At 42.5% G+C, this 25547-nt stretch overlaps 1 protein-coding gene across 1 annotated transcript in view; it reads left to right on the plus strand.

Annotated features, from left to right (window-relative positions):
- The first annotated feature begins 1272 nt into the window (after window positions 1-1272).
- Window positions 1273-25547, plus strand: part of POLD2 (DNA polymerase delta 2, accessory subunit) — a 41968-nt gene continuing 17693 nt past the window's right edge. Inside the window, 3 exon segments of the mRNA XM_030199607.1 lie at window positions 1273-1362; window positions 7266-7521; window positions 18332-18453. Coding sequence (XP_030055467.1) covers window positions 7302-7521; window positions 18332-18453 — 342 coding nt within the window. The 5' untranslated portion in view covers window positions 1273-1362; window positions 7266-7301.

Raw genomic sequence — 25547 nt, forward strand, 5'->3', positions numbered from 1 at the left:
AGGGGTGAATTTTAGTAGGTAGCTGGGACGTGTCCAATATGCAATGAGTGTTGGAGGCTCTATTGACCGCACTGGTAACTGAATCAGTAGTGAGGAGAGTGAATTTTAACTACATTAATTAATTGTCTTTGTAATAACCATGTACGTTAATACGAAGACATTTAATTAAGCCGCATTGAGCCTGCATTATGTGGGAAAGCGCGGGGTACAAATGTAATAATAATAATGAAGTCACAGAGTGATCTTGCAGCAAAAAAAGTCTTACACCGCTCCGGGGCTCGCACCTGAACCTGCATAGCAATATCTACTTGATGACGAGAAGAAGACCTTCCACCTAAGTTTTTGCAAGCTAAGTAATTATTTTTTTTAATATTTTTAAAATATTTTTATTGAAGATCTCATTCTTGTGATTATTTAGAGTTGAGATATAGGATAGGAGGCAGGGAGTGCTGTGATGGTGGAATGGTGTTGTTGCATTTCTCGAGTCTTTGGGACGCCGTAATACACCAAAAAAACTTAGCACAATTGATAATTTTATAAGCATATTATTATTAATTTTTTTTCATACCAATATAGAGTTTGGTTTTGACCACATATATATCCTCTGGTTGGTTTCTTTATTAATTTTTTCAGTAATTGGGCATTGCCAGGTTAGTGTGGGAGCCCTTATTGCCATCTCACTGGGTGGCAGTAAGGGCTCCCCACCGCATGGACACGTAGTAAGACTTCTCTTATTGAACGCCATGTGTGTCTTGGGGCTTTTTACCCACTGCGGTAAAAACGGCCCCCACCACTAGCACGCAGGGCCATTTTTCTAGCAGCTTGGTAAAAAGACCCCACAATGATTACGGTTTAGGACAAATAACTACTCTAACCGATGAACGGCCATTCCGTTGTGATAGTTCATATGTGTACATTCGTATGCTGCACAATCCGGCATGTTTCTAAATATAAATGAAATAAAATAACAATGAACAACGACAACGTGGATATAGCAGCTGATAATCTCCCTACTTTGTTTTGAGTGTCCCAATATGGCGGCTACAAGGTAAAATCATCTTCAGCCTCCTGTTCTTTCTACAACCCTTTTGGCGGCGAGCGGCGGCGACGACGATGTTGGTGGTTAACAAACTCAAGGAGGTTAGATTGAGAATCCCTTTGGCGGCGACCAATTCCGAACGCTCCTTCTCCGGCGTCCCGCCCCCTCCTTGTCATCTCAACCAGTCAGAGAAACAGGAAGTTGCAGTAGTGAGGGGTGGGGCGAAGCGCCAGAGAAGGAGGGGAATACAGCTTGAGGCGGTCGCCTGTCGCCTGTCGCAGGCCGCAGGCGGAGTGGATGTGTTGCTCTACTGCCAGGTACAGGTAGGACGCGGGGGTTTTAAGAATGAGACAGATGTTGGACCGTGGATGGGGACTTGAAGGAGAGTGGAAGAGAGGGAGAGGTGTCTTGCATGCGTGTACAGAGGAGTTCTTGGTGTGTGAGAGCTGTCAACTGAGTATTCTCAGCTGTCTGCAACATGAAGTATGTTGTTTCTTGTCTGCCTGCGTTGCACCGCTCAGCATCATTCTTGCCAGCCTTTTTGGCGGGAGAAGGCTGCAGACTGCTTGTTTTTAAGCGGTTGCCAATTAGTGTGTTTGCTCCCTCTATTCAGGAAATCTACACTGCCCCCACTTGACATTTCACCCATTAGATTGTAAGCTCTTTTGAGCAGGGACTGTCCGTTTTGTTAAACTGTACAGCGCTGCGTAACCCTAGTAGCGCTCTAGAAATGTTAAGTAGTAGTAGTAGCTTGTACCTGGTACCCTTAATAAGGCTAGATTTTCTGCTAACCTAGGTGGACATAGAAAGCCATACTGAGTGCATGACTTCTACTGCAAAATGTACCACTGGGAAGCAGTAATCAATAAGAATGCAAGTTACTGTTGCATTAAAAAATTATGTCAGAAAAAAAAAAACAGTCTCATTGCTAAAATGTCCCTCTTCTTGTCTGTGTGGGAGTGATGATTGACTGTTCATTGACAGGAAGGGGAGCGTTTTAAGAAAAGCTATCAGGTTTGCACCTCAGTCCCTAACATTAAAAAATATGTATTCATGGTAGCCTACTGCAGTGGTTATCAAACTTTCTCAGATCAGGATGCCCCTAGGCTACACATTTCCTCTGGAGGCTACCCCACCAGCATTGAATCCTACCTTTATTTGTGGGGATGCCCAAGCCCCGCCAGCTGAAGAGAGCCACTGCCCAAAGTCCAAGCTCCATGCTGCTTGCATAGCAAGCAAATTGATGGCATGCATCAACCACCAACACCTGCATTCCCATTCATTCCCTCCTGTCTCACCTTCCATCCAATGTCTGCCCTCCTCTCTCTCATAACTTTCATCCAGCCTCTGCCCTCCCTCTCTCCCCACTTTTATCCAGGCTCTGCCCTCCCTTGTGCTCTCCCTTTCATGCAGCCTAAGCTCCCTCTCTGTTTCTTCCCTCAATCCAGCATCTGCCTTCTCTCTGTCCCCACTCCCCCCTCCCCCCTCAGCGGCAAAACAAGCTTCAGCCACATGGGACCGGACTCTCCATACACAGCCTGCCAGCTGTGTCCCAGAACAAGAAGTGATGTTCAAGAGGCCAGGATTGTCAACTGCTTGTAAGAATCCGGTCCTATGTGGCTGCAGCTTGAAGGGAGTAGGGACAGATAGGAGGCAGACACTGGATTGTGGGAGCAGTAGCGATTTGAGTGGTGGTGGAAGGGAGGGTGGGATTTGCCATGGCACACCTGAGAGTTCACTGTGCACAGTTTGGGAACTGCTGGTCTAGTGATCCCTTCTATCCCTGCTCCTGACACTAAAAAAAATCTTTTTGATAGTTTAGCAGCCCACAACCCAACCTCTCTGCCCCTAATGTAAAAAGAAATATCCCTAGGAATTTAGTATGTCCCTTCCCCCTCCCCAAACACCTCAGACTCTCATCACCTACCTCAAAAAGTCAAAAGGCAGGAGCAATGCCTACTTGCTTCTGCATCCTGTGCCACCATTTTTCAAAATGATTTCACCTTGAGTCCTAGGAGTGCATTGCAATGTACTTCTAGGGTTCCCCATATCAAATAAGTTTTATATTTGCGTGATTTGGTAGCTGACACCTAGCAGGGAATTTCAATGCACCGCCAGGGATAGCCTACTAAAGAAGACAACGCTTACTACCTTATTTGGTACACTGACCCCTAGTGCCTCAATATTTGGACAAGACTTTTCCTAGAGAACCAACACTTTGCCATACAAGGACTCCTGAGGCAGGCCTGATTGGCAAAACACGACTTGTGTCGAGTCCAGTTTTTAAGAATAAACTCTTGCTGTGAACTTTTTCTGAGTCCAGTGGCAGTTTGTTTGGCATCATCCATCTTGTCGCCTTCGCTGTGTTCTACTCTTGGTTTTTCCATTGCGGAGGTTTGCTTTCTTCTGTGCTTACCGAGCACAAGGCTGGCGTCAAGATGCAAAGCAGTAGGAGAGGGTGATCTGAGGTAACGTGGAGCACTTGTCCACCTCTCCCAACCTCAACAATAGTGGCATCATCTCTGACATCCGACACCACTTAACCCCCACCCTCCACAATACAGGCAGCACCCCTCACCTCCATCTGAACTAGCTTTCTGAATCAGCCTCCAGAAAACAGATGGTTAATGAGCGATCTATGCGCACGTTACCAGCCACACGATGCAGATAGGGGTTCAACACCAAAGTTATTTATTTAGATTTTGCTCACACCTTTTTCATTAGTAGCTCAAGGTGAGTTACATTCAGGCACACTGGATGTTTCTCTGTCCCAGGAAGGCTCACAATACCTGAGGCAATGGAGGGTTAAGTGACACAAAAAAGAACTGTCTAAAACTTTTTAAAAATGTACAAAGTTGGAAAACACAATAAAATCTGATCTATAATACAAGAATTTTTCCTAAGACAAGGAGCTTTAAAGTTACTTAAATGCAAAGGTATCTGACTGAAAAGTATTTTAAAAACAAAATAAGCCATCTTGAATGTTATTCCAGTTTCAAAGGGAGCCAGTATAGTCTGATTAACAATGGAGTGGTTCTTTCAAATTTCTTAAACCCATAAACTAACCCAGCAATGGTGTTTTATATAAGTTGAATCTTTCTCAGTTATTTAGTTGAAGTACAATGACTTACAATAATCCAATTGTGACATGGTACCAAAAGGGCAAAATCTTCAGTTATTTGTTAAACAACAACAATCTTATATACGTTTTTATAATATACAAATAACTAAGACAAATTTTGATAATGAGCAAAATGCTTCTGAAATAGATTCATGTTTATAAAAACGTATATAAGATTGTTGTTTAACAAATAACTGAAGATTATTCCAAATTTGAACATCTTGACACAAAAAAGAACTGTCTAAAACGTTTTAAAAATGTACACCTTTCAAAGTTGGAAAACACAATAAAATCTGATCTATAATACAAGAATTTTTCCTAAGACATGGAGCTTTAAAGTTACTTAAATGCAAAGGTATCTGACTGAAAAGTATTTTAAAAACAAAACAAGCCATCTTGAATGTTGTTCTAGTTTCAAAGGGAGCCAGAATAGTCTGATTAACAATGGAGTGATTCTTTCAAATTTCTTAAACCCATAAACTATCCCAGCAGTGGTGTTTTATATAACTTGAATCTTTCTCAGTTATTTAGTTGAAATACAATGATCTCTATATATAAAAGGCACCACCAACGTTCTAAATGAAGCCTGCAGCCGGAATCTAGAGGTAGCTGGTTCAAATCCCACTGCTGCTCCTTGTGATCTTGGGCAAGTCACTTAACCCTCCATTGCCTCAGGTACAAACTTAGATTGTGAGCCCTCCTGGGACAGAGAAATATCCAATGTACCTGAATGTAACTCACCTTGAGCTGCTACTGAAAAAGGTGTGAGCAAAATCTAAATAAATAAAGTGTGAATGGGGAGAGATATCCGGTTTCCCCATGAGTGTCTGCCCCGCCCTCGCTCTCTCTGTAGGTAAAGTGAAGGAAAACACAGCAAAGCACAAAATCAAATCGCTCTCTCTGTAACAGTGAAGGACTCAGAGGGGGGGAGGGGAGAGAGGGCAGAAGCCCTCACTATCTCTGTATCACAAACACAGCACAGCAGGAAACTTAACACTGAAGGACTCGACTCCTAGGGGGGAGGGGACAGAGAGGACAGACAGCACAGGGGAAGGGAGAGATGGCAGGGACACACACACTCCCACATGCACACAGAAGAAAACCTTGCTAGCCCCCGTTTCATTTGCATCAGAAATGGGGCTTTTTTACTAGTTTACAATAATCTAATTGTGACAATATTAAACACGGTACCAAAAGGGCAAAATGATCAGCCAAAAAACGACTGGACAAATCAAATATGTTTAAGCTTGAAAAACACCTAACAGATCATTCACCTGGGGTTCAAAAGAAAGGGAGGAATCTGAGTACACCAAATACTTTAGCAGTTTGATCCACAAGTAAGATAGCAAAATCAAAAGGGATTGTCATCAGAATCTCCAGGTCAGAATTGCAGAGAACCATAATACCTTCATTTTTATTTGCATTCAAGGTTTGTCATAGCTCATTGTTGTATCTTCTTAATTCAATTTCTGATCTTTACGTAAGTTAGGGCTGGAACCAATGTAAAGGTCTGCATATGAATATAAATGTTCATCATTTTTACAAATATTAAAAAGAATTGAGTTCAGGGAGCCCTGGTTACCAAGTAAAAGAAATTTCACCGTTGTTATTAACACTATACATTTTATTAGTCAGAAACTTTTGAAACCAATCAAAAACAAGTCCTGTTACCTTTTCCTGCCTATGTATCTCTTTGGGCTCAGATAATTTATGCAATTGTCTAGGTGGCCAGAGAATTAGATTAGGGGAGGGCAGTGGCTGTAGTGTGCTTGGATTTCAGAACAGACAGCTTATTCCCAAATTGAGCACCCTAGGTAGAGGCTTTAGTGACTGAGTTACAGGCTGGTTAACTGGGAAACAATAAAGCATAGTGGTAAATGGATTTCACTTCTAGGAAAAAGCAGTTAAAAATCTGTCCTTGTTCGGTTCTGTTCAGTATTTGTGCAGTATTATTATAAGAAGTATTGTGTGGATAACATGGGGAGAAATCTAGCAAAGTCTGGGGAATGGTCAAACCTGTCTTGGGAAACCACCAGCCAGTCAGGTTTTCTGGATATTCCTAATGAATATGCATGAGAATTTCACATGCATATTCATTAGGGATATCCTGAAACCCAACCAGCTTGAGGTCCCCCAGACAGGTTTGAGAACCACTGGTCTAGTACAGCTAAGATTAAAGCTAAAACAATGCAAGGTCATATATTTGAGTTCCAAAAATTGAAACAAGTGGTACCAGTATAGGGGGTAGAGTTCTTCACAAACATCAGGATTTGGGGTGATTGTATCATGATCTTAAGGTAGCTAGATAGGTTGCTAAGATGATAGCAGAAGTCAAGAGGAAGTGTGAGTGCTACATCCTTTGAGATCTTATTTGGAATACTGTGTATAATGCTGGAGACAGTAGCAAAAAGGGTGTAAACTGTCTGGGGCTGGTCCAAAAGGAGATACTAAAGTGATCAGTGGTTTTCTTCATAAAATAGATGGGGTCAGAATTAGATGTGAAGGAAAGAGTATGATAGAACATGTAAGTACCTGTTAGGAATAAATGTATAGGAAACAGGGCTCTTTCAGTGGAAAAGACATTCTAGAAACAGGGGTCATAGAAAGAAGGTGAAAAAAAGAATAATTTGAGGCAGTGTCCTTGAAGGCCACACAAAGGTCAAAGTTTTCAGGATGCCCCTAATGAATATGCATAAGATAAAAAGTTGCATGCATGCCACCTTCATTGTATGCATATCATCTCATGTATATGCAATTAGGATATCTTTACCTATTTGTGGCCCTCGAGGACCGGAAGTTAATAAATATATTACTAAGACTTCTGGATTACTTCGGGATTGGTGGTAATGTACTTAATTGGACCTAAAGAAATACGTCTTTACAGAAGGAAAAACAGAGAGGATTTTTGAAGGAACGGAAGTGATTGTAAAGTGGAACTGGAGATGTACCTGAGCAAATCGAATGGGTTGTATGACCTTTATCTTCTGTCATGTTCTGTTTCTTTGCTGAACCACTGACATTTCTTCCTTTGTATTAGGAGGTCTCTACAGTTACTTCACATTGTGTGTAGTGTTTATACTAATGTTGTGGTTCTTTGCCTTACAGCCTACTTGTGTCACTTGTGTGTCAAAAGTGCCAGTCATGTTTTCAGACCAGGCAGCCCGGAAGGCACCAAGCCTGCTGGCACCCCCTTCCGAGGAGTCACCGACCTTTGACAGGGTGTCTATATCCAGCTACAGAAACAATTCAGAGACTTTCAGGTTGGGAGAGCGCAGTTTCACCCGGCAGTATGCCCATATTTATGCCACCAGGCTCCTCCAGATGAGACCCAAATTGGTGAAAAGAGCACGAATGAAATGGGGTAAGTGGAGTTATTGGGATAAGGTTAAGGTGGTGCAAGGATGTCAAGAACAGTCAGCAAGAACCAAATATTGATTAATAGGCAATGTTGATCCTAATTATTCATGTGTATGGGGTATCTTTAGTATATCCAGGTTTTCTGTCTCGCCTAATCTCCCTCACATATGCTCATATACTTTGCATTCCTCTATTTGAAAATATTACTCTTCTTTCTTTAGCAGCATAACCTGGTAGTTGGAGCACAAAGCTTGGAGAGCTGAAGATCCCCAAGTTTCCCAGAGCAGAATTCAGTCTTGCCACATGCTCTGTGACCTTAAGCAAGCTACTTACAATGCTTCAGAGGGCTGTAAAGCTGTGCTTTGTGTAATATTTCAAAAGAATATAGAACAAGTGGGAATACTGTGTATGAATGAAGCATTTTAGTATGAAATCATTGTAAGCACGTTCCTTACAAATTTCCTGATCTCATGGGAGCAGCCTTGTTAGGAGAATCACAGATTGTCTCTCATTGGATCCCAGAGGCCCGCCTTGATGATCTGGTACAAAGGCCATATGAGCTAAGCTGTGACTCTTGGAGCTGTGCTGCTTCTGGGCTTAGAGCGAATAGAGGGGAGACATTTTGCAGAAATTCTAAAGTAAAGTTTTTTAATTCAGGGCACAAAATATCCAGTTGCCAGTTTAAATGGAGAGGCAATAAGTGATACGCTTGTTTACTCTTCCCTATAGCTGCAACACATTGATCTCGAGCACTGCTGCTAATAACAAATAGACCACGGTAGGTAACAGAAGCATCATCACGTGAGAAAAACACTTCCTGCTTCCCACCTGCAGCTGTGTGATATTACAGTATGAGAGGGACAGAGAGATTATTTATTTATCACATTTATACCCTACTTTTTCCCACATGTCTGCAGGCTCAATGTGGCTTACAATAAACCGAAAAGGCTATCACCAGTCCAGTAGTTATACTATTACAATATATTGTGGAAGTCAGGATAGAAAAAACGGGGGAAAGTGGGAAGGTAAGAGAGGCCAAAATGGTCCATTTATATGCTGTTTTGAAGGACTGGATTTATGTTGGATCCTGGTGGTAGGCCTTCCCGAATAGGCTGGTCTTGAGTAATTTCCTGAAGTTGAAATGGTTTTGAGTAGTTTTGACAGCTTTAGGCAGTGCATTCCATAATTGGGTGCTGATAAAGGAAAAGGGGGAAGCGTAGTTGGATTTATATTTGAGGCTGTTGCAGGTAGGATAATGGAGATTAAGGAATGAACGGGATGTATTCCTGGCTGGAAGATTGATTAGGATATTCATGTATCCTGGGGCTTCTCCATAAAGAATTTTGTGGACTAGGGTGCAGATTTTGAAGTGAAATTTTTTTTCCTCTCTCTTGATCTGACCAGTGCAGCACTAAGTTATGGTCAGATCAAGAGAGAGGAAAAATATTTTCTCAATGCTTTCTCTGTCGAAGCACAGCCCTTGAAAAAGCCCACAAGCAAAACGGATGGGGCCACCGTTGGGCAACAGATAAGTGCTCGACTTTACTTTATCTTTGTAAAGCTGCTTTAGAGCACTTCATGAGAATTAGTGAAGGTTTTTATGAACCAAAGAAAATTTGAAGTTAGCATTGATATTGTCAATATATTTAAAAACATTTTCTTGTAAAAAGAGCAAAATTGAAATTGTTAAAATCTATTTGGAAATAAATTAAAAGTTAAAATAATTCTTTCCAAGCAAGGTTTTTATGACCAGTGATGAACACCACGCCCCCAGTTAAAGCCGCTGAAAACTGAAAGTAAGCGGTCGGGCGTTTTGAGGTCTTTTCCTTACTTTTTAGAAATATTTTGTTAAAATCAAACATTATATTTCCATATAAATTTTATTGGATTCCTCTTTATATGTTCGATCATTTGCCCATGTGACATGCTTTATATAGGCAAGACCAAGCGTATGCTCAAAACAAGATTAGAGCATCGCACTTGTGTATCAGGATGAGTGGAAACAGCACCTCTATTAGAGCATTGGAGGAGTGGCCTAGTGGTTAGAGCACCGGTCTTGCAAACTAGAGGTGGCCGTTTCAAATCCCGCTGCTGCTCCTTGTGATCTTGGGCGAGTCACTTAATCCTCCATTGCCTCAGGTACAAACTTAGATTGTGAGCCCTCCTGGGACAGAGAAATATCCAGTGTACCTGAATGTAACTCACCTTGAGCTACTACTGAAAAAGGTGTGAGCAAAATCTAAATAAATAAATAAACATGAACATACAATTGAGGATATCAAATTTTTCATGATTAAACAAATTACACCAAAGTGGCGAGGAGGAAATTTTAATCTCTGTTTGCTATGGCTTCATTCAACCAAATGGAGTTAACCGAGAAATAGAAATGTCTGTTTTCTTATAAAACTAGTAAAAAAGGCCCGTTTCTGAGACAAATGAAACGGGCGCTAGCAAGGTTTTCCTCGGAGTGTGTATGTTTGGGAGAGTGTATGTGAGAGTGACTGTTTGAGAGTCAGAGTGAAAGTGTGAGTGTGTGAGAGAGAGTGAGTCTGGGTGTGAGTGTGAGAATGAGAGTGTGTGCAAGTGTGTATGTGAGACACAGTGTGATAGAGAGTGTGTGTGTGTGGCCATCCATGCTCCTCTGTCCCCTGCCCCCTCCATTCATCCCTTTCCAGCATTTCCCCTCTCTGCCTGAGGCCTGTCCTGCAATCCATATCCATCCATGGCCATCTGTCCCCTTCATTCATCCCTATCCAGCAATTCCCCTTTCCCTGAGCCCTGCCGTCCCAATCCATGGCCATCCATGTTACTCTGTCACCTGCCCCCTCCATTCATCCCTATCCAGCATTTCCCCTCTCTGCCTGAGGCCTGCCCTGCGATCCATGCTCCTCTGTCCCCTGCCCCCTCCATTCATCCCTTTCCAGCATTTCCCCTCTCTGGCTGAGGCCTGTCCTGCAATCCATATCCATCCATGCCCATCTGTCCCCTTCATTCATCCCTATCCAGCAATTCCCCTTTCCCTGAGCCCTGCCCTCCCAATCCATGGCCATCCATGTTACTGTGTCCCCTGCCCCCTCCATTCATCCCTTTCCAGCATTTCCCCTCTCTGCCTGAGGCCTGCCCTGCAATCCATATCCATCCATGCCCATCTGTCCCCTCCATTCATCCCTATCCAGCAATTCCCCTTTCCCTGAGCCCTGCCGTCCCAATCCATGGCCATCCATGTTACTCTGTCACCTGCCCCCTCCATTCATCCCTATCCAGCATTTCCCCTCTCTGCCTGAGGCCTGCCCTGCAATCCATGCTCCTCTGTCCCCTGCCCCCTCCATTTATCCCTTTCCAGCATTTCCCCTCTCTGCCTGAGGCCTGTCCTGCAATCCATATCCATCCATGCCCATCTGTCCCCTCCATTCATCCCTATCCAGCAATTCCCCTTTCCCTGAGCCCTGCCGTCCCAATCCATGGCCATCCATGTTACTCTGTCACCTGTCCCCTCCATTCATCCCTATCCAGCATTTCCCCTCTCTGCCTGAGGCCTGCCCTGCAATCCATGCTTCTCTGTCCCCTGCCGCCTCCATTCATCCTTTTCCAGCAAGTCCCCTCTCTCCCTTCCATGACCCCCCCCTCGCATCCATGCTCCTCTCTCTCCCATGTCCCAGCCTGGCCCGCCCTCTTCTTCTCCCCCCCTTCGCATCCATGCATCCGTTTTTTTTTTTTTTCTTTTAAAATGTACCTCCGTGGCGGTTCCGGCAGCGAAGCGTCAGGGAAGGAGGCGGTGCTCCCGACGTCTAGGTTTCCCTTCGCTGTGTTCCGCCTTCTTTTGACGTCATCCTTGACGTCAGAAGAAGGCGGAACACAGCGAAGGGAAGGCTAGACGTCGAGAGCGCCGCCTCCTTCCCTGACGCTTCGCTGCCGAGCGATGCGATTGGTTGAGTGTCATTGCTCCGCCCTCGACGTCATCACGTTTGACGCGTGGGCGGGGCAGACACAATGCGATCTCACCCCCTTCACTTTTGGCTAAAAGAGGCTTCATAGAACGTTGGAGGTGCGTTTTATATAGAGAGATGTTCCACTTTGACCCTTTATTATATCTATTGATATCAGTGGATCATATGTTTTTTTTTATTATTTGATTTAGGGCTGTAATTGTTCATTTACATTTTATCATGTACAATTTTGCATATATTGGTTTATTTTTACATGACCATGTGGTTTTATATTTCACTAGTAAAACAGGCCTGTTTCTGACACAAATGAAACGGGCACTAGCAAGGTTTTCCTCGGAGTGTGTATGTTTGAGAGAGTATGTGTGAGATTGACTGTGTGTGAGAGAGAGAGAGTGAATGTGCGAGTGTGTGTGTGTGACAGAGAGAGAGTGAGACTGCTGGGTGCGAGTGTGTCTCCTCTGTCTCCCCTCCAGCCACCCAGCGATTCTCCTCTCTCCCCTGCTCCCCCTCCAGCCACCCAGCGATTCTACTTTTTCCCTTGCCACCCACTGAGTCTCCTCTGTTCCCTGCTCCCCGTCCAGCCACTTCTCCACTTTAAACAGCATATATTAAATTCCCCCTATGTGCTACAGAAAAGCACCGAGCACATCTACTATAATAAAACTCACCCTCAACATTCTGAAGACAACGTTCTGAAGTCACTCAGTCACTCACTGAAGGGTTCATGGATTCATGGTGGTGAAGCCAGAACACTGACCATGTCTCTCTGCCCCGCCCTCGCATGACGGACCAATCAGAAAAAACACCCTCAACATTCTGAAACATAAAGGACCATCACAACACCGATAACAGGCAACACTAGGCAACGTAAGACGGACCAATCAGAGGAAACTACGTGACAATAAGGGAGGAGCATTCCCCAGCAGAATGGCTCATTATCTGTGCAGCACGGAGAGCACAGAACCACCGCTGGAACAAGAGAAGAATATTCCTGCTGTGGGTATGTGCAAAAATAGACCCGGGGGGGGGGGGGGGAAATTTTTAAATGCCTAATGCCAGTACTGAAGAGTGCCAGAGGGCCTATAGCACAGACTATGTTTGGGATCGCTTGACATGGAGTCAGAGGAGCCAGAAAACAACGTGCCCGTCACCATCTGGGACAAGGACAAGCTGCGGCCCAGCTGGAAGGATTACCAGCGACCCAGCCAGCAGCAAACAATGACCAAGGAAGGGGGAGGAGTAGGGAAACACGCGGAGCGCGTTTCCCTACTCCTTCCCTGCCTAGGAATTGCTGGAGACTGGCTGCCAAACTAACGAAACAATCGCACACCGACGCACCACCTCCATCATTAGAAAGGCATCCACTCTTTCTTCAACAGAAATGCAAACTAATAATACAAAACAAACAAAGAATACATGGTTTCTCAGGCGGCTGCAGGTAACTCCCCACCCCCTTCCTCTTCCCCTTTTGCCGAAGCGGCCAAGGACGTGCCCAACCATCCCCAGCCTCAGGCAAGCTGTCTCCCACCTCGGGGATTCCCTGAGCACCCGTAAAAAGACAGCGCTGATTCCTGCAGCGCATAAATGTTCCAGCATTCCCCTGCAGCCGGCCTGAAATGGACCAAACATACCGGATCACCCCCCAACGGCCTGAGACCGTGCTCTTCTCCCTTCCGCCAACTTAAAACAACCATCCCCGTCCTCAGGCAAGCCGTCACCCACCTCCAGGATGCCCAGAACCCCAGCCCAATGGAAAAAGATAGCGCTGCTTCCAACAGCACATTTCTCTTCCAGCATTCCCCTACAGCAGCCCTGAAACGGCCAAAAAATACCGACAGACAAAGAACGTGCTCCTCAACCTTCCGCCCATCTAAAACAACACTGCTGCCTCAGCACAACACAAAAAAAAAAAAACATGGAAAAAAAAAACAACACTCAACAAAGGCTGACACCCCCTACAACCACATTTACCAACAGAAAGACCCCCCTCCACAAACCTTGACAGACAAAACCACACACACACACACAATACAACAGAAACACACCCTCAAAGCCACACACCAATCCAACCCACTTTGCCAGCACAGCACATCCCCCAACCCCCAAGCAAAAAACAAAACAAAAAAAGACACACATCAACAACCTGCACACACACCGCACCCTCACACACACACACACACACAAAATAACTCTGTGACACATACACACACACACAAAGAAAACCACATGCTAGCGCCCGTTTCATTGGTTTCGGAAATGGGCCTTTTTTACTAGTCTTATATAATAAAACGCACCTCCAACGTTCTGAAGCCGTAGTTCCGGAACATTGCAGGAATGCTTGAAGGCTTCACTTTCTCGGCTTCAGAACGTTCGAGGTGCGTTTTATTATATAGGATATGTGACTATTATACAGATAGCAAGATTTGATATTAGTATGACGTACTGATCTGTATGATAAACAATTTTTATGGCTCTGTTTACTAAGCCACATGCTAATGTTTTTAGTGCGTGCTAAAACTAGAGACACCCATAAGAATATAGGGTGTCTAACAGCATGTGCTAGAAACAGGGCCCTTAGTTTATGCTGTCATTTGTTTTGTTTGCCAAAGGATATACAGTTAGCTATTACTTCCATTAAGGAGTGTTGTACTTCACCTATTTTTTTTTTTTTATTTTAAAAGATTTTTTTCTTTGCCCCTTGTTTTTCTGTTTTTTCTTTTCTGTTACATTCATCTCTTCTCTTCTTTTTTTTTTTCCTCTCCCTTTTTTTCTTCTTTTCTTCCCATCATTTGTTTCTGATTATAGTAGTGCTGTATGAGGTGTATATTTTATTACATAGTAAGGGGTATTTTTAGCCCGTAGATTTCTCAAATAGTTTTGGGATAACTGTAGCACATTGTAGCATTAAATATCTAGTTTTAGGGCCCTGTTTACTAAGCAGCGTTATAGATGCATTAACATTTTTAACACGCGTTAACTATGTACATGCCTACAATATCCCTTTAGGCACCTACATGGTTAGCACGTGCGCTAAAAACACTAACGCACCTTAGTAAACAGGGCTCTTAGTGTTTATTATATCGCCATGCCGGCCCTGTTTAGTGTTTTTAGTTTCAATTCAGTATCAATTCACGCAATATGTTCATTGTATTTTTCTTCTTTTTTTGTGGGAGGGGGGGCTATATTGAGGCCGCTACATTTTATTAAGAGGTGACTTTATACATATGTTTTCATTTTTTCCACATAGTAGTCGAGTGCTTCACTTATACATTTCGTTACCGTATTCAGTATATAGTATTTTATCAAGGGGAGATCCTTCTAGTTCTTTAGTGCAGATACAGAGAGAGAGCTTTTAAACATTGCCTTCGCTAAGTTTTCAAGCTCGCTACTGGATCATAGGAAAATTTGTCAAGTCCTACTCTGTCTTGGGATTTGTTTCTGTTCAGTTGAAGGACAGAGTTGCAACGAATAAGGTGATAAAGTTTGAGCAAAGAAATTGTTCTGTCCTCTTTCCATGGGGCAACTTGTACTGTCTCTGTATATCAGATTACCTATCTGTATATTATTAAATTGTGTATATGGACCAGGTCTCTGCATTTCTGCAGTCTTCTGTGATTAGCCTTTGTTAACGCCTGTGTCCTGCACTCAGGCCCTGATGCTCAAAACTCAGGCGCTGTACTGGACAGTGCTGGAGAAACAGCGCCGGAACAGCACCCCAGAGCAACTCCCTAATGTTCAACATTAATGAGATGCAAATATAGACGCGCTCATAGCATTGAGCATTATGGAGTTTGGCGGGAGGATAGTGTCTGACGCATGTGCTCAAGAGTTGTGCATTAAGCACATGCCCAGAATGCCAAAGGGGGAGGAGAGGAGGAGGAGGAAGTGGTGCCAGTTTCCAACTCTGCACTTGACTAGAAGGTATAACTTCCTCTAACTAGAGAATGGGATGGGGACAGGGACAGAGCTTGCGGGGATGGGGCAGGGACGGGGACAGAGCTTGCGGGGATGGGGCAGGGACGGGGACAGAGCCCATGTGGATATCCTGAAAACCCGATGGGACTAGGTGTTCCCCGAGGACTGGGTTGGGAATGGCTTCATTAGACGCTGAATAACGTGATTGCTGGACTGGCTAGAATCAGTTTAAATCAGACATTGCTAGCATGGTAAGTTTTGAGCATCGGCTCCCTAGACTTGCTGTCTTACCCTCTGTTTCCCATCAGCTTCCTTCCCCTATCCCACCATCTCCCTGTTTCCCCAAATCTGCCACCCCCCTCAAGCTAGTCCTTGCCACCTCTAACTCTGACCCTCTTGGTGTAGCCAGCAACATTCCGTCCCCCCTGCCCAGCTCACCACCCGGAGTCTGTACCTTCTCCAGCCCTTTAAACCCCCCCCTCCCCTTATAGCCAGCTACATCCTCCCAAGCTAGTACTCACCATCTATGAAGAGAGACAACCATCTGTCCAGCTCCTACCTCTATCTCCATGTAGCCAGCTACACCCCTCGATCTCTCATCTAGCTAGCCCACTCATCACCCCCTCCTTCTCCACCTAGTTATCTAGCCAGTCGCAACCCCTCCCTTTCCTCCATCTTCTCTTTAGGTCAGTTCCTTGCCTTGATTTTCTTCTTGGCTTTTCACTACCAGTACTGGTTCTGCTTTCTGTCTGCACCGTGTGGCACTCGAGTTTGAGTTGCACAGTGAGGAACTCTCGTGCTGGTCTCAAGTTTCATGAAACCACTGCAAGAGTTCCTACACCACCCTGCTCAAATTGCAAAGAGCCATGTGGTGCCAAGAAAAAAAGCACCTATAGTAGTAGTGGTGGCAGCATCAGAAAAAAACAGAGCATGACAATTCTGGACGCCAGGGGAAATTTCTAGGCACCATGGTGACCTGCCTTGGATTTGTATTAGGAGAAGTGGAATATAGGTTATGTTGCAATAAAATAACTGGTGCTGTGTGTGTCCAAAGAACTTCACAGATGTGTGATTCACAACCGCCAGAATTGTTCTAAACAGAAGAAGTCAAAAACATCTCTAGAAGCCAAGACACCATTGGCCCAGGGAAGTGTTTACTCTTCTTATTGTGCCAGCTGAATTTCCTGTTATTGATGTATAACGGAAAACACACATTTGCATTTTTGCCATGTTGGGAAACTTAAATGATTCAGGTCTGTTATGAAAAATGGCTTGTCATTCTGCCACCTGCTGGTGCAAGTCGGGGGGGAGGGGGGGGAGACATTATCCAGAACATTCTTGTAGAACTTTTATTTCCTGTTTTATTCAGTCTGGGTAATGACTCACAATGGTTGGCTAATGGAGTACAGTTTGCATTCCTGCAAGAACTAGTCATCTGGACTGTTGTTTTGTACTTGGTAGCTGCATCACAGGCTTGCTGATACTGAAGTTTGGAGAGAGCCTGCAAATTCTAGGATTTTTCCAAACAACAAAAAAAGTCCTTTGGATCAGCCCTCGGCTTGGGCCCCATTGCTGCCATTTGTAAAATCTGCGTTCCAGTTTCTTGTGTGTTGAGTTTGGCAGGTTCTGGGCATTTCTTGAAGCTGATTTGGATCCAGGAAAGGAGGATATGACTTTAGTCCAGGGGTGTTGAACCTTGGCCTTCGCCAGGTTGGGCTTTCATAATTTCCACAATGAATATTCATGAGCTCTGTTTACATACAATGGAGGAAGTGCATACAAATAGATCTCATGCATAATCATTGGGGAAATCCTGATAACCTGACTGGACTGCCGCCCTCAAGGACCGAGGTTGGACACCCCTGCTTTAGTTGCTTTTGGCTTAGGTTTCATTTTGAGGGATTTAAGCATAACAGATCTTCCTCTTCCAGCCCACAGTCAGCAACAGAACCAGTCTTTGGATAAAATATAGGGGGGAAAAGGCTAACAATTATTTTGCATTAAAATCAACAGTGTTTCATAAATATATATGAAAATTCATGGAAATGTTTTGGTCTCTATCCAGCATTGGATCATTATTTAAATGCAATAAGTTGAAGCATTTGTCACAAAAGAAAAGTTGATTTAAAAAAATGGAGATTTTTGATCAATGATTCAGCTCGCATCTGGAGCAGTAGCAGCTGATTTTGCCTGGAAGTTAAAGCTAAGGGCAGTTATGCTGTAATGTAGACTTCTGAGATCTTTTCCTCCATTACATTAAGACATTTAGCCAGTTATTGGTGGGTCAATCCAATCAACTGTTTGATATATTTTTGCTATTGATACATTTTTCTGTTGTGGATTTTTTCACCTTTTTTGTGGTTTGATAAATTTGGTATAGGGCCATAACTTACACTGTCAGTGTATATTGCAGTTTTGTTTTTTTTTTTGCAGCAAGTAGTCAGTTTAGTAGTGCAATGAGTATAGAAAAAAAAAAAGCATGTTCCGGGTCAAGTGCTCCCTCATGAGCTCAGATGTCCTAGTCAAATGACAATGAGGTACGTTTTCCCTCAAAACATTGATACTTCTTTGGCCTGATGTAGTGTGTGTACCATGAGGACACTCCAGCATAAAACCTTTGTGTTACCAATGACTGACTGTGCCTCACAGCTTGTTTAGCTGTGATATCAGTGCTTGCACTGTGAATCTGCTTACAGCATGTCTCTGGAGTCAATACTGCATCAGAAGGGGAAGGGAAGAGGATGGGACTTGATATACTGCTTTTCTGTGGTTGTAATCAAAGTTGTTTACATATTATATACAGGTACTTATTTGTACCTGAGGCAATGGAGGGTTAAGTGACTTGCCTAGAGTCACAAGGAGCTGCAGTGGGAATCTTCCTAACGCTCCCAAGATTAAGTATTTGACAATTCTAAAGATGTACTGATGTTTTTCTGTGTATTTAAACTTCAGGAGATGAAATAATTGTGAAGAAGCTATGCGAGCTGCAGCCAGCAGAGAGATGCTGCGTGGTGGGAACCTTATTTAAGTCAATGGAGCTCCAACCCTCCATCCTTCGGGAGATCAGTGAGGAGGTAATCGCTGTCTCCTCCTTTTTACCTTTCCAAAATTGCACCCAGTGTATGTGTCACTTTAAGGACTAGAGTCTATTTAGACTAGGGAGCAGGAAGAGGGATCTAATCTGGTTATATTATTGAGCTTCTCTATATCCTTGGTTGTCTGCTGAAGAGTTACTAGTTCTTTGGGGAGTTTTATATTATATGTGTTTGACCACTGCTCTGTGATACAAGTACTGGCTGGCTAAGCTGCTGCACAGGTTCTTAAGGGATGACATGACAGGCTCATTAAAGTCCTCTTTTACAAAGCCGTGCTAGCGATTCCTTTTTGGTAAATGAGAGGAAGCCCATTCAATTCCTATGGGCTTCCTCTCATTTGCCTTGCAGGAATCACTAGCGCGGCTTTGTAAAAGAAGCCCTAAATCTCAGTCTCCAACTGCTGGTAGGGTGACACAAACCCAAGCGTCTGGACTATTCTGGAGGGAATCAAGAAAAGAAAATTATTTGGCAAGATTATAATCTTCTTTCTGAGTATACTCACTAAAATATATAGTCTTTGCTGCTTTTTCTTGTTCTTTCTTTTGAATGTGTTTGTGATATCTTGCAATATATAATGTACTGTTTATTTAATCCACTGTAATTATTAGTACAAACCGAGCATTGTACAGTGTTATGCAGGCAACTTACTGCTGCCTTTCTAGTTGATAACTGGCCAATACAGCTAAAACCTATCTCACTTTTTATAGGTGTGTTAGTAAGTTGGAAAAACCAAAATGGTTTATATTTTAATTTCTGTGTTGTGCAGTGTATCTACAGTACAGTACCTTATTGTACTTATGCAGATGCCAAGAAAAAAAGTTTTAGTTTGAAAGAGGCAGTCCCCATGGTTCTTGAGGACGATGATGTTCCAGAATCTGACATATTAGTTCTCCCTCCATCAAAAGTTGATGATCAGAGTAACTGTAAACAACTGATGATAATGAGTTGATCTCAACTATGTTTTGCTGGATGGTGTTGATGGTGACGTTGAGGTGCAGTATGCAGATGAAGAAATTTCCACTGAATATCATCAGATTACTAACAAAATAAAATGGGACAAGAGAACTGAAGTACAACAAACAGTGAGAATGTCAGGCAGATTATGCAAACCAAATTCAATGTATGAGAATGATGATGGCTGTAGTACCAGGAAACAAAAGAATGGAACTAAACAGATCTAAGAGCAAAACAAATCTGCAAGAAAGCTGAGCAGAGAAGTTGAGGAAATTCATGACATCTCTTATGAAGTAGAAGTTGAAGAACTCAGTGAATTATCATTCAGGAGTAAAGAAGTAAAAAAAAAAAAATCTACTACATCACAGACTCTAAAAATCTGGTGGACAAGGCAGAAGCCAAAGTACAGTTCACAACCAATATATAATGAGAAATACAAAAAACAGAAACCAAATTTTCAAGGAGTTCTTGATGATGAAGTCATTGGATTATTATAGAATAGAGCATGAAGTATGCAAAGCAGCAAAATCAGCAGTGCTTCATTTGTTTCTGTGTTTCATAGGTTACCACAGATTGACTAAGGAGCATATGTACTGGGAGAATATGTGACAAATGCCAAGATTTGTTTTACTGGGCTATCAAAAGAAATCTTCATTTGAACAATAACACCACAATTCAGCAGGATGGCACGCTGTTCAAAATACATTGCTATACAGATGTGTTGAATACCAAATTTTCCAAATTTGGCATATTCTCCCACTATCTAAGTATTGATGAATAAATGATTCCATGTTTTGGCAAGCATTCTTTCAAAATGTTCATGAAAGAAAATCTAGCTCAACTTGGGTTCAAGGCATGGTGCTTACATTTATCCAGTGGTAATCTTCTTTTCAGTTTATGCCATATGCTGGTCGAAATGACAATTTTAATTTTGACATTTATCTTGGGGCAAGTATTGTAATGCTTCTACTTCATATTTTCTCAGATCCATAGCAGCATGCAGTTTTACTTTGACAACATTTTTGCATTTTATAAGCTGTTGATCAGGCTCTGTGAGTTTAAATTTTTGCACAGTTGGCATTGTACATGAGCCATGACTGAGACAGTAAGATAGAAGACAACAATGCTTGAAGAAAGAATGCAGTGCAAATGACTACTGGCTATAAAATGGAATGACAATTACGTTGTTAGTCGAGCAATTTTCACAATATGAAAGGACGGTTGTTAGTGTCATGCAATCAAACCTCATGGCTGCCTACAATGCCAGCATGGGTGGAGTGGACTTGCTGAACAATTTTGTAACTAAGCATCAGATTGCTGTGAAGGGAAGAAATGGTAGCAGCCTCCATCAACTATGGTGATGTCATTCTGTGTAATACATGGCAGTTGTATCGCCTGTTCATGGTTTATGCAGGTATCTTCCAATCCCAGTTTAGGCAACTTAAAAACTCAGCAATTCGTCTCTTTTTCCAGGCCAAGAAATATGATTATATCACCCCTCTTTTTCTGTAGATACACTGGTTACCCGTAAAGTTTCGAATTTGGTTCAAGGTTTTAGTTATCACCCACAAGGTCTTGCACACAGGATCTCTTTCCCCCCCCCCCCCCCCCCCCCACACACTTTATCTTTCCACACTGGTTATTCCATATACTCCTAACTGTTCACTCTGTTCCATGGATGCTTATCATTTGGTTTTGCTTCCTTTGAGGTCTGCATACTACGAAACCAGTAGATCATCGGCATTCTTCTTCCTGGCACCGAGCCTCTGGAATAATCTTCCCCCTATCATTAGAGCAGAGCTATCTTTGTCCCGATTTAAATCATTACTCAAAACCCACTTTTTTCGACAGCCATTTGATTTACCTATCACCTAGCATCCTCTGCTTGCCACCTGCACAGCTGTCTGGGAATATATAATTTACTACTACTACTACTTAACATTTCTAGAGCGCTGCTAGGGTTACGCAGCGCTGTACAGATTAACATAAATTGACATAAAGGACAGTCCCTGCTCCAAGGAGCTTACAATCTAAAGGGCGAAATGTCAGGTAGGGGCAGTCCTCTCCTTCCTGTCCTTTTTAAAAATTTTACCTTGAATTCATTGTTATATATGATGTGCGAATGTATATTCTATTCTGTTTTAATTGCAGTTCCTTTCCCTTTTTATTCTGAGGCAATTGCTTTGTAAAGGCGGTGTATGAAATTTTACAATAAACATAAACCTAGAGCGATGGCCTTCTTTCATGGTCGACCCATCAAAACTTAAGAAGTTGTCTGACCCTCTCCAGCAAACCTTGAATCATTACATATTAAAAAATCCCAACGGATGCTGACTTTGTTGCTGAGAGTGCAAGAGCACCACTTGTTATATCTGTAGCAGATGTGCAATTGGCATACATGCTAAATGTTTTAATGCTTACCAAGATGTAAGCGACACTGTTCATGGTTTTGGCTACATTGCAGATACTGTGACTGTGCTACAGATGTTGTGTACCATAGATTTGGCTGAGGTTGCAAAAATACTGTGCTGGGTATTTCATCTAAATTTCTTACATTCAAGTCACAGTTGACTTTGATTTGTTCATATGTTTGTTTTCAACATAATTTCAAAGCAAAGAAATATTTGGCTGGCGGTTTTGTGTTCTGGCTGTAAATACATTTGGTTTTTGCTGTACTTTGGTTGTGATTTTTTTTTTTCACCTCTCTCGTTTCTGCTTTCACCTTGTCTGTCTTCTAACTTTTTCTTGGTTCTTCTTTCCATTATCTTGTTTCATCTGTGTTTGTCTTCTTTCTTCATCCATCTCTCCCTCATCTGTGTATCAGATTTACAGGATAAGCACCTGAAAACCATCACTTCCTCTAGTACTCTCTCACTCATCACCTTGGCTGCCTTCGATCCTCTGCTAACTGCCCTTGTTTTTGTTTTGCTTTTTTTCTTTGTTTTTGATTTTTCTGCATTCATGACTCCTCAGCTGGAAATGTATTGACCAACGGCATCTTTACTTTCAAAGGCGCCCCCCCCCCCTATGTTTACCTTACAGCTGAGCCCCGGATTTTTCTCCTTCCTTGATGCCTTAAAGTCTTTGTCTTCTCCTGCACGACCGGGCTCTGCAGATACTTGAGCCGTGCCATGCAGGAAGTTGGGGAAGTCTTGCGGTTTCAAGTCCCATGACACTTCCCCAACTTCCTGCAAGGTGCGGCTCAAGTATCTGCAGGGCCCAGCCATGTAGGGGAAGACAAAAACTTTGAGGCAGCGAGGAAGGAGAAAAATCTGGAGCTCAGCTGTAAGGTAAATGTGGTGGTGGTGGTGGGGGGTGTTAAAAAATGTTGTAATATTAAAATGAACTTTCTGCATGAAAAAATTAATGCGTTAATCGCGTTATTAATGCATTAATTGCCCACCCCTACATATTATTGATTAATAGAGCATCATATGTGCAAGGAGGCTCTTATGGATCTTAAGTCACATTCCTTCTATTATTTAATCATCAGTTCATTCCAGCCACCACTTTTTTATTGGAATGGACTGATGATTAAATAATTTTGGAGGAGAGTGGTTTATGGTCATAAAAGCTTCCTTGCAAGTATGATAGTTCATTAATCAATAATATGTATTAAGATTGAATAGTCAGTGGTTTTCCTAAAAAGTATTAGATTTGGGTGCTAAGTTTCAGTTATGGTACCCTTGTAAATGTATTGTAGTTATCGATGATCATGAGCCCTCTCAACTACAAATTTATTTAGAGAGTAGGGTCTTCTAGATGTCTGATTGTTTAGCTTTCTGCTTTCGCTGGACAGTGCAGTATTGCAACTGCTCTGGCTAGTTGATTTTTTTTTCTTTGACTTTTTATTTGAATATCAGCTTTCTCTTGATATTTCTTGGCATATCTCTCTATGTGATCTAATAAGTGGATTATTTACATAATTGCATTATTTCCTTATGTTTTCTTTTAGAAAATTAACTGTTGTATGTAACCACAATTTTTCTTTTCGAATTTTACCTTCTTTGGTCTATTATTTGAAATGGCAATAATAATAATAAAAGTAAGTGGTAATCACTGGGGTGTTGGTTGGTAATATTCAAGGTTACCACACTGGTGTTTGATTTTTCGTTGTTATTGGATAAATCTTATAAAATCATCATAGGCACCTATATAGCTTTATAAATAGCCACCCAGAACTATCCCCAGTAGTGCACAAATTCTCATGTACACATTTATACCTGCTCCAAGATAGTTGTAAATGAGTGTGTGACTTACATGCAGACTACTCACACACTCAATGTAGATTGTGACAGAGAGAAATCACTAAAAACTAACCTTTTCAAAAAGGCAAGCCCCACCGATCCAACTTAAATGCCTGATCTCTGCAACACAACAATCCTAAAGTACGTAATGGACAAAACTCAACTCTTCCGTTGTACGTTTCCCTAATGTGGCAATGCCACATGAACTTTATTTTACCACTACATCACTTTGTATTTGTTCTCACCGGAGGCTGCATACGCCTCACCGGTACTATGTAAGCCACATTGAGCCTACAAATAGGTGGGAAAATGTGGAATACAAATGTAACAAATAAATAATATATGTAAACTGCTTTGATTGTACCATTTTGTCTTTACTTTTATGTATTTTATAAATACGCATGTACATGGCAACCGCACTCCTATGTCATCTAAACTACACCTCTGTATACAACCGTGCAATTTCGTAAAACCCCTTTTCTGCATGTAAAACAGGCTTTACATGCAAAAAACATTCCTAAAATTATCCCCTAATAGTGGATCCTTCTGAACCAGGCCTAAATTGCTGTGGCAAGACTCAGACAATCTTACATGTTTAAGGACTGTCCTCTTACTAAATTCAGGGGTGGAGGGATCCAACAGAAGTACACAGTTATGGAATGGGTTACCCCCAGCCCTACAAACTATAGACAATCTAAGCAACTTTCGCAAATCTCTGAAGACACATCTCTTCAATAGATCCTACAAAAAGAACCCATAAAGACACAATTCACCTCCTAAACTATCCAATCTAACACCATCTTCTCTAACTCCTCATCCATCTTCTACTTACTTTTGATTGTATCCAATATCCTGTCATGACTTTGTCATAACATAAGTACATAAGTAATGCCATACTGGGAAAAGACCACGGGTCCATCATCCTGTCCATGAGAGCGGCCAATCCAGGCCAAGGGCACCTGGCAAGCTTCCCAAATGTACAAACATTCTATACATGTTATTCCTGGAATTGTGGATTTTTCCAAGTCCGTTTAGTAGCGGTTTATGGACTTGTCCTTTAGGAAACCGTCCAACCCCTTTTTAAACTCTGCTAAGCTAACCGCCTTCACCACTTTCTCCGGCAACGAATTCCAGAGTTTAATTACACGTTGGGTGAAGAAAAATTTTCTCCGATTTGTTTTAAATTTACTACACTGTAGTTTCATCGCATGCCCCCTAGTCCTAGTATTTTTGGAAAGTGTCAATAGATGCTTCACATCCACTTGTTCGACTCCACTCATTATTTTATATACCTCTATCATGTCTCCCCTCAGCCGTCTCTTCTCCAAGCTGAGTAGCCCTAGCCTCCTTAGTCTTTCTTCATAGGGAAGTCGTCCCATCCTCGCTATCATTTTAGTCGCCCTTCGCTGCACCTTTTCCAATTCTACTATATCTTTCTTGAGATGCGGCGACCAGAATTGAACACAATACTCAAGGTGCGGTCGCACCATGGAGCGATACAACGGCATTATAACATCCTCACACCTGTTTTCCATACCTTTCCTAATAATATCCAACATTTTTTCGCTTTCCTAGCCGCAGCACCACACTGAGCAGAAGGTTTCAGCGTATTATCGACGACGACACCCAGATCCCTTTCTTGGTCCGTAACTCCTAACGTGGAACCTTGCATGACGTAGCTATAATTCGGGTTCTTGTTTCCCACATGCATTACCTTGCACTTGCTCACATTAAACGTCATCTGCCATTTAGCCGCCCAGTCTCCCAGTGTGTTAAGGTCCTCTTGTAATTTTTCACAATCCTGTCGCGATTTAACGACTTTGAATAACTTTGTGTCATCAGCAAATTTAATTACCTCGCTAGTTACTCCCA

The sequence above is a fragment of the Microcaecilia unicolor genome, chromosome 4, assembly GCF_901765095.1.
Source record: "Microcaecilia unicolor chromosome 4, aMicUni1.1, whole genome shotgun sequence".
Classification (NCBI taxonomy): Eukaryota; Metazoa; Chordata; class Amphibia; order Gymnophiona; family Siphonopidae; genus Microcaecilia; species Microcaecilia unicolor.